Below are 12,800 nucleotides of genomic sequence, written 5' to 3' on the forward strand. Positions count from 1 at the left end.
CTAAAGGAGAAACATCCTTTGCCAAATGCTGTTTTCCCTACCCCAAACACTGACCTACCTACCTACCAATCAGGCTTTCACTCGCTCCTTCCTCTCCTGTCAATCTTTCTATCCTTAGGTTCTCATTTTAAGAAAATATTTTCCATGTCTTTATTTATTCACTGCTGAATTTCTTGTTTGTACTTCTCCACACTTCAATCTGCACTTTCTCTCATAGCTCTTTTTCATTAAAAAAATTTGCTAATGCTTTGCAAACTCTGTTGAAAGGCACAGAAAAATCAAATGCAGGAATGGATTCAGTAACTATGAAATGTATTCCCTAGGAAAAGGAAGTTTCCATCAATGCCAGGTAGCTGTTATAGGAGGTAACTGTTAGAAACCTACACTTCCCCTAGCCCTAATCAAGACTCAGACCATGCAGCATAATCAGTTTAAAATACTAGTGAATACAAACAAGGCTTGGCTGTACAATCTCTGCAGTTTTGGATCCTGCCTTTCTTCCAGTTTATCTAAGAAAATAAAAAGTGAATTCTATAATGTCTCGAGATGTTTTAGTTCTGCCAAATAATTAAGTATTTATAGGGCTAGACTTTTCACAGAAATACCATTCTTTAATATTCGCTCATTTATCATCTGGTTTTATTTGATGGCAAATGCTTATACCATTGTAGATTTGCTTGATTTTGGACACTCGATTATCTTTTTCCTATTCACACTGGTTAGTACGATCAAGAGCTTCCATGATGTCTCTTCTCTGCACAGGCTGTGCTGCAAGCCTCTGTAATGATTTTTAAATGTAACCCTCTTACTCTTGAATTGTCAGGATTGAAAGGGACCTCTGGAGATCATCCCGTCCAAGCCCTGCCAAAGCAGGGTCACCTGGAGCAGGTGACACAGGAACGCATCCAGGTGGGTTTGGAATGTCTCCAGAGAGGGACAATCGATGACCCTCCCGAGCAGCCTGTTCAGTGCTCTGCCATCCTCGAGGAAATGAAGTTCTCCCTCATGGAACTCTTGTGTTTCAGTGTATGGCCATTGCTCCTCGTCCTGTCGCTGGGCGCCACCGAAAAGAGTCTGGCACGATCTTCTCGGCACCAGCTTTGAGATATTTATATGTATGGACGAGATCCCCTCTCAGTCTTCTCCAGACCAAACAGACCCTGAACACCCCCGTACATATTAAAAAACTACCGCGCTAATTTGCTGTCCTCACGAACTAACGCAACCGCGGAGCCCTCACCCCTCGGCAGCGGGGAGTGTCTGTTCCGGCGGTACCGTGACGACATCCAGGAACACCAGTGTTCGCTTCCCGCCGGCCTCGGCGGAGCCGCCTCCCGCCCGCGGCCGGAGCTGCCTGAGGGAGCGCCCGCCTGAGGGAGCGCCGGCCCCGGGCCCGGTTCTGTGGGAGCTCCTCTGCCCGTCGAGCCCGCCCCGAGCCCGCCCCGGCCCGCACAGCCCGCCGGGCCCGCTGCCCCTCACGCCGTGTCCGGCCCCGCGGGATGGCGGCGGGCGAGGAGCAGAGCCGAGAGTACCTGCGGCGGCACCGGCTGCCCGAGCTGCTTGCAGCACCTCGGAGCGCTGCTGCTCTTTCCACCGCCCCGGTGCGGCTCCGACCGCGCGGGGAGGGAGCGGGGCGAGCGGGGCGGCGCGGCCTGAGCGCCCCGGCTGAGGGCCCCGGTCTGACTTGGTTGCAGAAAAGCCACGCGAGTTCCTGATCCAGGCGCTGGAAAGGGTGAAGGCTGGCAGGCGGGCCGAGGGGGAGTACCCGGACCTGATGGACGAGGCCAACGTGGAGGCCATGTTCGGCCTGCTGGATGTGCTGGGCCAGGGCCACATCACGCCCGTGCAGTACAGGGAAGGTGCGTCCCCCCCGAACCGCAGCTCACACCAGGCTGCGCGGGGCTGGGCGTTTGTTTGCACAGAAGTAATACAATAGTTTCAGAGTTACACATCTGTATACTTAAGAATTACCCGCACACCTGCCCAGGCACAACCTTGGACGTGGGAAGTTAAAAAAAATTACACGTGAAATTACATGTTTGCCTTCTATTCGATCTAGGCCACATGAAGATGTTAAATCCATCTTTCAAAAACTCACATAGAACATTCTCTTTCCTTAACTTTAGCTCTTAAAACTTTGGGACTGAGCACTGAGGATCTGGAAGTTGGAGATGATGAAAATATCACACTGGAGGTATTCAAGGAAGGAGTGTAAGTTTAATTGAAAGTTGGTTTTTTGGAGGGGAGGATACACATAGGAGATATGTGAGATTTTACAAGGGCAGTTACTGCCTGACCAAGCTTGGCTTGCTATAAGATGAACCAAACTCCATTCTCCTCTACCAGATCAGTTTCAGTATCTTCTCCCAGGAGACCCCTCACCTTACCTGCCAGGGTGTTCCAATACTCATCTAGAAATGTGAAACAGTGAGGCACTGTTGTCTTCTTTGCCAGGGGTGGTATTACAGCTGTAGATTAAATAAGCTCAAGTTTTAATAATTTCTTATAGTCAAGATAGAGTTGTAGGGACAATTTTTAGTAACTTGCAGTCACTGAAAAGTAATGAACTAATTATCCACACTGTTATCTAACTAGAGGTTTTCTTTTTCTGCCTTAGGAAGAAAAGGATGCTGGAGAGCTGGGCTGTGTATTAGTTTGAGCAGTGGTCTGCAATATATACGAAAACTAGGCATCTTCCTCAGTTTTTCTTCTGGCTTGGCAGCTGTGGATAGCTGATTTTAAGCAGCATTCTTTTTCTTGTCTCCCCCCCTGCTTCAGATGAGCAATCAGCTGAAAAGGACAAATGACAAGAACTTGTTCGTGTCTACGAGGCACTGGAGGGATATTGTTTGAGAATTGCTTTTCTTAAGACAGTTAGATGGTTTAAAAAGAAAAAAAAAAAAAAAAGAGATCTCTTACGTAACTAAAATAGTGGTTTGGAGTTTCCTCCTTCAGGTTGCAGCTTACAGTACAGGATTGTTACCAGCTGGCTCATTACCACTGAATAAAATTAAATTGTTCTGGGGTCTTGTGCTGTGTTTTGGGTTTTTTTAAGGAAAAAGCAACTTCAACAAGTTACAATAAATGTCCACAGGTAAAGGTAGGCAGCACCTCCAAATAAAGTGCTGTTTTTAAACTTGCCACACAGTATTTATGTAGTTTTTAAGGAGAAACTTTTTAAAAAATTAGGAGAGACTCTCATACAGAAAAAAAAAATTAATTAGTATGAATGAAAAAAACAAAGTGACTTATTCCCTCCTTCTTTGAATTCTTTTTAAAAAATGTATAGAATAAAGCATAAGATCAGATTAAAACAGCTGTTCAGCATACAGAATTGAAAAAAATGACACAAGTATATTAAAAAATATTTGCTTTGGTTTTGTTTGGAATAAGTAATCTACACCAAGATATTAACCATTGCTGAGTAAGTCTTTATTTTCCTGTATTTGGCCAATTAGCTCTCAAATTGAGAAGAATCTCAACATCCTTTTGAACCAGTTTATAAACTCCAAGTTCATTTAGTGCTGCTGTTGCAGAGGGCTGGCTTGGATTTAAAGTTTCATTTTCTGAGGCTGATTGTAGGACATCCTTCAGAAGTAAGGCAGAGCCAACATTCAGATTCAGGATAATGCAGGCTTCTTTTATGCTAGAGAAAAAAGTTACATGGATCAATATAAGCAGATTAATATAACATAAGATAATCACTGTGTGCACAAATTGAAGTGTAACAAAAACTTCCATGTTCCATGTTGGTTTAAAAATATTAAGATTTCTGCCCCAGTTAGCCTAAGAGTTTGATGCTGGACTCTTCAGAAGACTGTGGGCTGTGTAAAAAAAGACTAATCACAAATGAGGTAGTAGATTCTCATCCATGACAGCAACTAGACTGCTACACAAGGCAGTTCTCAGCAGGAACATATTTTAAACTAGTCTTTCTTCGAACAGTAAAGTTTATTGTGTTGTAACTGTATCTTTGATTAGTTTCTTTGGCCCCCATTTCACTAGTCTGTGCTAGTTAATATTCCTTCCATAGGTTAATGTATCTAGACATCCTTACCGCACAGAATACCCCAGAACACATCACAATCTGTTGCTGAGTACATGCTTCAGAGTAAAAACTTTCCTAGTTGAAAACATCAAAGGCATAAACAATCCACACATTTTAAGTGTGGATCAAAACTAACTGTGAAAAAATCTTGGTCTTACATAAAACACGCATGTTATCTGGACACTCACTTCTGAAATACCAGTAGATCAGAAACAGCCTACTTACTGCTTGAAGTAGTTTTCTGGCCTCTTGCAGTAGTGTGAAAATAAAGGGAACAAATTTCTACTCATGTCAAACTGAAGTTGTGCTGCTCCTCCTTCATTGAAATGATTTGCCATAATTATCTACAAACACAAAGAGGTGCATCTGCTGTTTAAGCCAGTCACTGATAGTACATGGTACTGCACAGGTCACATTGATACCTACCTCCTGATAAATGTATAGATCCACTTTCTCTGCAAGCATTTGCCAGAAGATTTTGAACAGTGAGTGACAGAGCTGCTGTTCCAGTTGCAGCAAACGGTCCCGCAGGGTCTGCAACATGGGGCAGGCTGTGCTCGACAAAGACATCACTGCTTGCTCTGCCTGAGATGGTAAAGACAACCACCTGAAAGAAACCATTGCACTCAAGTCATTATAATGAAATTATTCATACTACAACAACTGAAAGTTAAAATTATCCTTTAAAAAAAAATCTTACCCATTTACAATGGTTCAGAGACAGTTCTCCTTTCCATTTCTAATCTACAAGTTATCAGTCTAATGCTATGTTTGAATTTCATTTAATATTAAACTCATGCTTTAGTTATAAATCTCTGAACATGTCACTCCAGGAAACCCCATCTAATCTGGAAATCATTAAATTCTATTCCTTTCATGAAGTACTTCAGAAATTCTACTCTGTAGGAAATATTCAAGAAGCTCTATGGGACTGTGAAGACAGAACAGTCATTACAGGCCATTTTGCATAAAATCTTTAACACCACAATGTATAAAATTATTCTCGTCCAAACTAGAGTGATCCAGAATTCTTCCTTTGGTTCTTAAGATAATGCACCCACTAATTGTGGAACTACTTTAGAAAACATATCATGAAAATAGTTCTAAGGTAAGTATTAATAGAATTTTTCAAAACTTACTACTCTGCAGCATTCCTACTCAGGAAAAAAAAATTCTACCTATTATCTATTCCTGCCTTTATTTACCTCAGTATTTTTAACAGGAAATAATACTGTAACATGGGAAGAGATTAAACAGACAAACACCTCTCTTTTTTGTACAGCTTTGCAGCATCTTTGACCTCCCTGAAGACATGATCGACTTGGCGGGTCAGCATGTCTTGCTTCAGGCGCTCCAGGAGGGTGATCATCTCGTCAAAGACAGAGCTCTCCATGGAGGCCAAATGCCCCAGCTGGAGCTGGCTGACAGCATCACTCTCTGCACGGACCTCCAGCTCGGCCTGCTGGAGCTGCAGGAAGAACTAGGCAAACAAAAACCAGGGAGGAACACTATAAAAAAGTAATCTTGCCATTTGAACTTTTCATTGGCACTTCGATAGGCACAGTTCTAGAAAACACTCTTCTGGCACATTTATAAACTTAAAAATTTAAGATTTTAAAACCACTTTCTTATATTTCCCTGTGGTCCTGATTTAGTGAAAAACAAATCATAGTGGTTTAATTCTAGCAATGGAATTGATATGGCTCCCAGATACAACAGCAGATAGGTAATGGGAACAGATCTAGAGAAAAACTAAAAAGATGTTTTAAGATTGATGCAGAATGCTATAAAAAAATACCTTGAACTTTTTAACATTTGCAAAAGTAAACTTTAATTAAATCATAAGTTTGCTGTGCTGACAACAGCAAGAAAACGGACTGAGTCCATTTAATGTGACATTGTGGTAACCAACAATGGTTACCACATTTTGGTTTGCTTTTAAGCAGATCAAGACACTGTAGCAGATGCAGTTATACACATGAAGGCTGCAGTCCTATCAAGTCAAGATTATCCCTTGCTAGAGACACAGCTTCCTGTGAAGACAAAAAGAATTTGGAGGCTACTGCCTACACTCCAACATCAGGGGCTGTTAATAGTGGTTCAGAGATCTCCAAACTCAAGAGTCTTTTACAATAAAAAGGCATGTAAAGGAGACTACTTTTTTTTTTGTTTTGTTGGATTATTCCATTCCTCAGGCTTGCTTTGCATTTCCCTAGGAAGTTTATAATTAACACAGCTTAGATCTCAAACAATAATCTGTCCTTGTTTATACATCTTCTATTAAATCTGAATTTACATCTCATTCTATTTTTTCTGTAATTAAATCTTCTGAATACACTTAAAACAGTACTGAAAAAAAAGTGTTTGTTATGAAATAAACATCCAAAGCCTATCTTTAGTGGTTTTTTTTCTAGTAGAACAATTACTTACTACATTGTCAGCCCAGTCTGCCAACACTGTGGCTATATAGTTAACAGCATTAAGGATTGCACAGTATCGGAATCCTAAGGAAGCTCTGGTCTCTTCCTTCATCACTTGAGTTAATCGTATCCTGAAATCATCAACTAACTCCTTCTGTAGGCCCAGGAACTGAAGTTTTCTGGAAGCTGTTGGAAGATTCTTATACCTGTCTGGAAAGACATTAACAAAAAAATGCTTTTAGGTTTTCCAACACTGAAAAAAGAAATATCAAGTCATGTTACTGCACCACCTTACGCCTGTGAGAACATTATACAGTATTTAAAAATAATGACATTTCAACAGTCTCAGGGAAACTACTCATGCAAAAGCTAAACATGGCAAGAAACGAGCAATGTGTGGCTATACTGCACCCTCCAGCATGGCCCCTAAAGCCTCCTCACACAGAAGAAGACAAAGCCACTGAATATATATATCCTGAAAACATACTTGATCTTATGTTCTCTTCCAAAAAAGCAGGTGTTACTTAATAGCTTCTAAACTGTCACAGATTGAAAAGGAACAGTCTGATTTATTACTGCATTGCAACAAATTATCTTCTGTCAAGTAAATGTATGTGTATTTTTAATTATTATTTTGCAAACTTGTCACTAGCTCAAGATTATTTGTGTGTGTTAGTGTCCAAAATACAAAACAAACAGGAAGCTTTTGTAAGCTGCAAACATCACAACTTTGCACCATTATTTGGTGACTACTGCTGACAATGAATATTTAGTAAAGAAATCTGTTAGGTGAAGGTTTTTTTACTATTCATTAAAACAACAGCAATGGCCAGAGATATAATTACCTGTTATAACTAACAAGAGAGTCATAAAAGTTTCAGCACAGTCTGGAACTTTCATTTCATCTACATCAGTGATATCTTTGTACTGTGATATCCATGCAGCCTCTGATGAAAGCATAGAGTCCATTTTCTGAAGAGCAACTGAGATGCACAAAACTTGTAAATTAAGTTTTTCATTTTAAAAAGATTCTAACAAAAGCCCCTCTAAAATACACAAACATAAAAGCCTTATTATCTCTAGTAAGTTAAATTTTGCATTTTCAGGTTATAAAAAATACTGGCAACTGGCTTCATACAAAACCAGTTTCAATGTATCTGTATTTACAATGCCATTAGCAGCTATGTCAGAGTTGACTGGGGCTTTGCTTTGGATTTTTAGTAGTTGGCTTGCTCCTTTCCAATATATTTCTTACTCATTTCTCAAAAACAATATCTTTCCCTTATATCAATTAAAAGTTCACCCTTGCCTGCACACACATAACATCTGTCTAAAAATAAGCCCACTTGATTCCATACAGCTTAGGGGGCAAGAGTCCTGCAAACTACAGAAGCACTATTAGAGCCTAATCAATTTTTATTCAGAATAATCACAGAGTATAAAAATACTAATGTTTTCTGTAGTAGCCCTGTCCAGGTGATTTATGCTATTTGAGAAGGCCAGTTGTGCAAGTTATACACGTACTTTCTGACTGTGCAATATAAAGGCCAACAAAATCCATCGGAAGTCTTACATTTTTTTTCCACTGTAAGCCACCTTTGGAAGCAGGATTCTTCTGACAGAATATGCATGCAACTGGGAAAGCTGCTGAGATAACCATGAACGCTGTATAACTCTCTCTCAAATAGAAGTACCTCATCCACAAGGTGACAAAAGAGTGCATCGTCATACAACAGGCAGGGAATATCAGCAGCCAATTTCTCCAAAATCAGCATTACTAGGGCACGAGAGAATTCAAGCTTTTGAAAGAAAGTTAATAAAATGTCAGAGATAGGAAGTATTAACCTGTGCAAACATGTACACAACAAACTGCTACTGGATGAAGTCTCACCATATACTGAAATCAGTGGAAATGGGATCACACAAATATCTATCAGAAGCTGACTTAGATATTCACATACATGAAACCATGACAGTGCTTACCCCAGCATTCAGTGAAGATCCCACCTTGTCCAGTATTGGCTGGATTTTGTCATCAAGGAACTTTGCATGATTTCCAATCCACATAAGTACTTGCGTTAAATACCACTCAGGCTTATTTAAAAAAAGAAAACAAACTATTAAATGCATCCAAACAACATTTATTCAAGTGCTACTAGTATCTTAGGACAAATTTCTAAAAATACCAATATCTCCCCCTGCCTTCTCTTGATCTCAGGTCACACAAGTCTCTCATTCTGTTTCACCGACCTCTGATTCTTATAAAAGTATTATCAAAGAAATATTTCTGGATTTGCATTGTCTTAAATGTACTAAATATTCTGTTTCTTCTCAAACAAAAGCTCCATTTTTATTTTTCCCTTCTCTACAGCTTTCTCACTGATGAGAGCCTCTTTTCTGCTTCATATACTTCCTCTTGTTCTTCTGTGTGGTCTTTATTTCTCAGTACAACCAAAAGGACCCGGTCAAAGGAAAAATATCATCTAGCCCAGAGAAAATGCCTGTGCCTCTGAAAGGTCTCCAGGTGCTATCTCCATGTCTGTCCATACATATAGGCACTGCACAGTTTTGAAGAATCTTGATTTCAGAAAGAAAACTGTGAAACCTATACAATGTAAATACAGCAGTCTCTCTGTTGTTCAAAAAAAAGCTATTTAGGAATATCAAACCACCTTCTCCCATACCTTGTTTAGAACATTGGTTTGTTTATTTCCAGTGAAATGATACTTGAATCTTTTCTGAAGAGGATTCAGCATGATCTGTATTGGAAGGACAATGGGTGGTGAGGGGGGTAGAGAGTACTTTTCTGGCAATTGTTTAGGCTTGGTTAACAGTTCATCTCTAAGTTTGACAGTCAAGGATGAATTTAAGTGTGCTATTCTCCCAATATCATAATTTCAATAGAATGGGCTTATAAAAATCAACACTGCTTAGTTCTAACTCACTGGCTGAAGGCAGTATTATGAAATCAATACAATTCCTCAAAGATACTGAAAATATTCCACTTTATATAATATTTAACATAACTTGGGCCTCTAAGGATTATTTATTCAATGACAATACAAGTCCCTTAAGTCAGTTTGATTTAGGAAAGATGTAATTAAAAAGAAAGAACACAGCAAACCACCATTGTCAGAACCAAACACAGTGGTTATCCAAGAGACATGCTTATTCATATTTGTTAAAGGAGGATAAAGACCCCTGGAATTAATAAATACAAGACATGATTTTCACATAACTGATTTAAGTGACCCAGTCTGCCAAACCAGAATTGTTACCAACTCAGGGTTGTATGCAGTGCCTTGCAGCTTCCCACTCCATGATTACAAAAACAAAACAAAAAAACAAAAAACATCCACAGTCACAAAAAATGGTTAGCTGTGCTTTATTTAATTCACAAAAACCAGGAATGGAATGAGCAGCAGTGCCTTCTGAGTAACCACAAAGGCAGACTACTATTGCTGCACAATGAAAATCCTCCTGTAGTCTCCCTTTTTGCAAAGTCTCCTTCCAAGACACGTATCTTTAGTCTTCCCTCTTTTCCTTCTGGGGTGGGACATATTAAAGTTACTAAGGCTGATTTCAAATAAGGCTATAAAGGAAATGGACTGTGTAAAATAAAACACGTATCACCATTTATTTTTACTAAAGTAAAATTGTGTAATTGTACCAGAGTGTGTAAGACAAGATCCTCATGAAACCTGAACTGTCACCTACCATGAGATCACTAGATCTGACGACTTGAAGTTAAAATGTTGCTACTGTGAAAAAGGGCAACTCTGGTGCTTGGCACTTTCTAAAGGACAAAACAACCCCCCACAATATTCTAATGGTAGTACAAAGTCATGCAAATTCAAATTACCTTCCGTCTTTAGGGAGAACAACATTTTAAATAATTATCCTCGAGAATGCGCACCTCTAACGTTTATTCTTACCAAAGTACACCACAACTGTTTAAAAGGATACGAGGTCTGCAGTTTCAGCAGCTGACAAAACAGCATCTCCAAGTTGCTGTACACGTCGGGAGTGCTGGCTGGAGCAGCAAGGCCAAAGGCCTGAGACTGGGGCGGCCCCACGAAGGGCCAGCGGAGCTGGGTCAGCACCTCCTCGAAGTCACTGCAACACACAGCAAGCACTTCAAGACCAACTCACAGCACCAGGCCAAGACCAGGGAGTCACAGTGCTTCTCTTACCTCGTCAGTTTGTCCTTAAGAATTTTATGCCAGAATTTAACAGTGGATCTCACAAATTCAAGCAGATGAGAACAAGATGACTCCTGAAGTTTAATATCCAGTTCTGCCATGAATGCCAGAGTACTGGCTGCCTCTGGAACATTGTTGGTCATCAGATATTGCTGGATGCTATCACTGTAAAATACAAGAAAAGTCAAGGCCAAATATTCATTAAAGATAACAGAAAATAATAATTTGTATATTGAAAAACAAAGACAAAACTTTCTTGAATCTAAAATATTTTAATGATGGGATAAACTAGGTTACCAGTCTTGGAACACATATACAGTACTCAGAAACTTTACCTTAACTCTTCTATTCGAGAAATCCATTTGAGATAGGCCAGGTGTCGCTCAATCTCTTCTACCTGACTGATCAGTACACCAAGATCCTCCATCCACGGCTGAGCTTTCAGTAAGTGGGCACTGATCGAATCAGACAGAAGAGTTTCTTCCTCTAGAAGCCGACTCAGAGACTTTTTAGAATCTTCTGCATTCTTTAAGGCATTCTGAATTCTTTTAGGGACTTCTGATGAAACTGTAAGTACCTATATTCACAGAGAAATATTAAGGCTGACATAAAAACACTGCACTGTGCAGAGTAGTACCATCTGAAATACTAGCACATTTCATTTAGTTAAATATATGTAATCAATCATGAGTCATCAGCATATTCAGAAGAAGAAAAAAATTAAAAAGAAAGATGCTTACCTGTTCTTCTAACTGCTTTTTGTTTTCAGATAGCTTATCAATCAGGTTGTCTAGGTTCCTCAGGGAATCATAGTCATTTCCAACTTCTCTTTCCACAAATTCAGAAACATAGTAAGGGATATCACAATGATCTAGATCTCTAGTGGCTTCTTTCTTTCTAACAGCAACGCTTGCCATGTTTTCCTTCTCTGCAATACTGAGTATACAATCTCTAATTAGCCACCACTGAGCACAAACAAATATTGATCTACTGAGGACAGAAAACTCAGCTGGACGGTTCAATTTAACCTGAAACTTAAGTAAGAAATTCACAAAATATACTGCTTTAAGTGCTATAATTTGCTGGCTTAAGTCTTAACTGAGATCTGATAAAACCTCGCTCACACAAGGCAATAGGTGAGTTATTATACATCAATTACTGAAGAGAACTATGCCTGTTAATTTCTTTCATCCTCAAAAGTGTAAAATATATTAAAAATAATTCAATATACATGTAGTTCCCACATATATAATATAGAAAACCTAACGAAAAGCACCGGGAAAATGTTTTTGTTTTTTTTTAAATACAAAGGAAGATAACATTCTGCTCTACCCTTTCACACCGTTTAGGATGTTTCAAAGATATCAACTGATGACTGACATATTATTAGCAAAGTGTCCATGCGGGTCTTACAATGATCTGGAAAGTAAAAGCATAACAAATATTTCTTAAAAAAACCCACACAGTATAACATAAGAGGCACTTATGATCTACGCATTTGGCACCATCCAGAGAAAACCTGACATTGTTCCACTGTGCGTGATCATCCTCTAAAAACGCAATTCTCTGCTTTTTAGTATCACTTCCAAAACAGTATTTAAAAATAAAATCTATACATTTGCACTTCATCTGCTTTAATTAAGGCTTTAATTAAGCTACGAACTCTATTAAACTGACAACAGGAAAGTTGATGTGCAGTTGATGAGCCAGAGTTAGAGGTAATAGAGAGCACCAGCAAGGACAAACTGGGAGACCACGGGTGCTGCTGAGCAAGAAGTGAATAAAGAAAACAGAGCACTGTTTGCAGCAATTAAAAAGAAAAATACCGCAGAAAACAACTAACCGAGGGCGCTCTCTTCTTACTAGAGGAAAGGACAGAGATACAGGAGAGAGGAACAGGACGCCGGGAGCATCCCTCCCACTCCCTCCCCGCTGAGGCCCGCGGCTGTGCACCCACCTTGCCCAGAGGGCCGGGCCGTTCCAAGGATCGACCGAGGGCTCCGCGGGCTCCGGGCTACGAGTCGGCGAGCCCTTCCTCCCCGCCGCGGGCGCCGCCCCGGCTGCCGCCTCCCCTCGCAGCCGTTGCCGCAGGGCCAGGACAACGGTGAATGCCGCAGGCCAGGCCGGGTG

The 12,800-nt window shown here is 40.2% G+C and overlaps 2 protein-coding genes across 2 annotated transcripts; one reads left to right on the top strand and one right to left on the bottom strand.

The window, feature by feature from the left end:
* The first annotated feature begins 1,466 nt into the window (after nt 1-1,466).
* Nucleotides 1,467-3,027, top strand: EFCAB10 (EF-hand calcium binding domain 10). Its single transcript, XM_029958098.1, is given in 5 exon segments — nt 1,467-1,587; nt 1,590-1,601; nt 1,695-1,859; nt 2,127-2,211; nt 2,618-3,027. Coding segments are annotated over 5 exon segments (387 nt in total). The 5' UTR covers nt 1,467-1,499; the 3' UTR covers nt 2,655-3,027.
* A 383-nt stretch (nt 3,028-3,410) lies between these two features.
* On the bottom strand, nt 3,411-12,722 carry RINT1 (RAD50 interactor 1). Its single transcript, XM_018068052.1, has 14 exons — nt 12,628-12,722; nt 11,411-11,606; nt 11,006-11,247; nt 10,662-10,835; nt 10,435-10,584; nt 9,153-9,309; nt 8,452-8,562; nt 8,042-8,267; nt 7,314-7,451; nt 6,479-6,678; nt 5,314-5,528; nt 4,475-4,655; nt 4,274-4,392; nt 3,411-3,646 (listed from the first exon to the last, which is right to left on the bottom strand). Exons 2-14 carry the CDS (start codon nt 11,585-11,587, stop codon nt 3,433-3,435), a joined length of 2,304 nt encoding a protein of 767 aa, XP_017923541.1. The 5' UTR covers nt 11,588-11,606; nt 12,628-12,722; the 3' UTR covers nt 3,411-3,432.
* Between the last annotated feature and the right edge of the window lie 78 nt (nt 12,723-12,800).

Source organism: Manacus vitellinus, unplaced genomic scaffold (assembly GCF_001715985.3).
Source record: "Manacus vitellinus isolate BGI_N305 unplaced genomic scaffold, ASM171598v3 scaffold_13_pilon, whole genome shotgun sequence".
Classification (NCBI taxonomy): domain Eukaryota; kingdom Metazoa; phylum Chordata; class Aves; order Passeriformes; family Pipridae; genus Manacus; species Manacus vitellinus.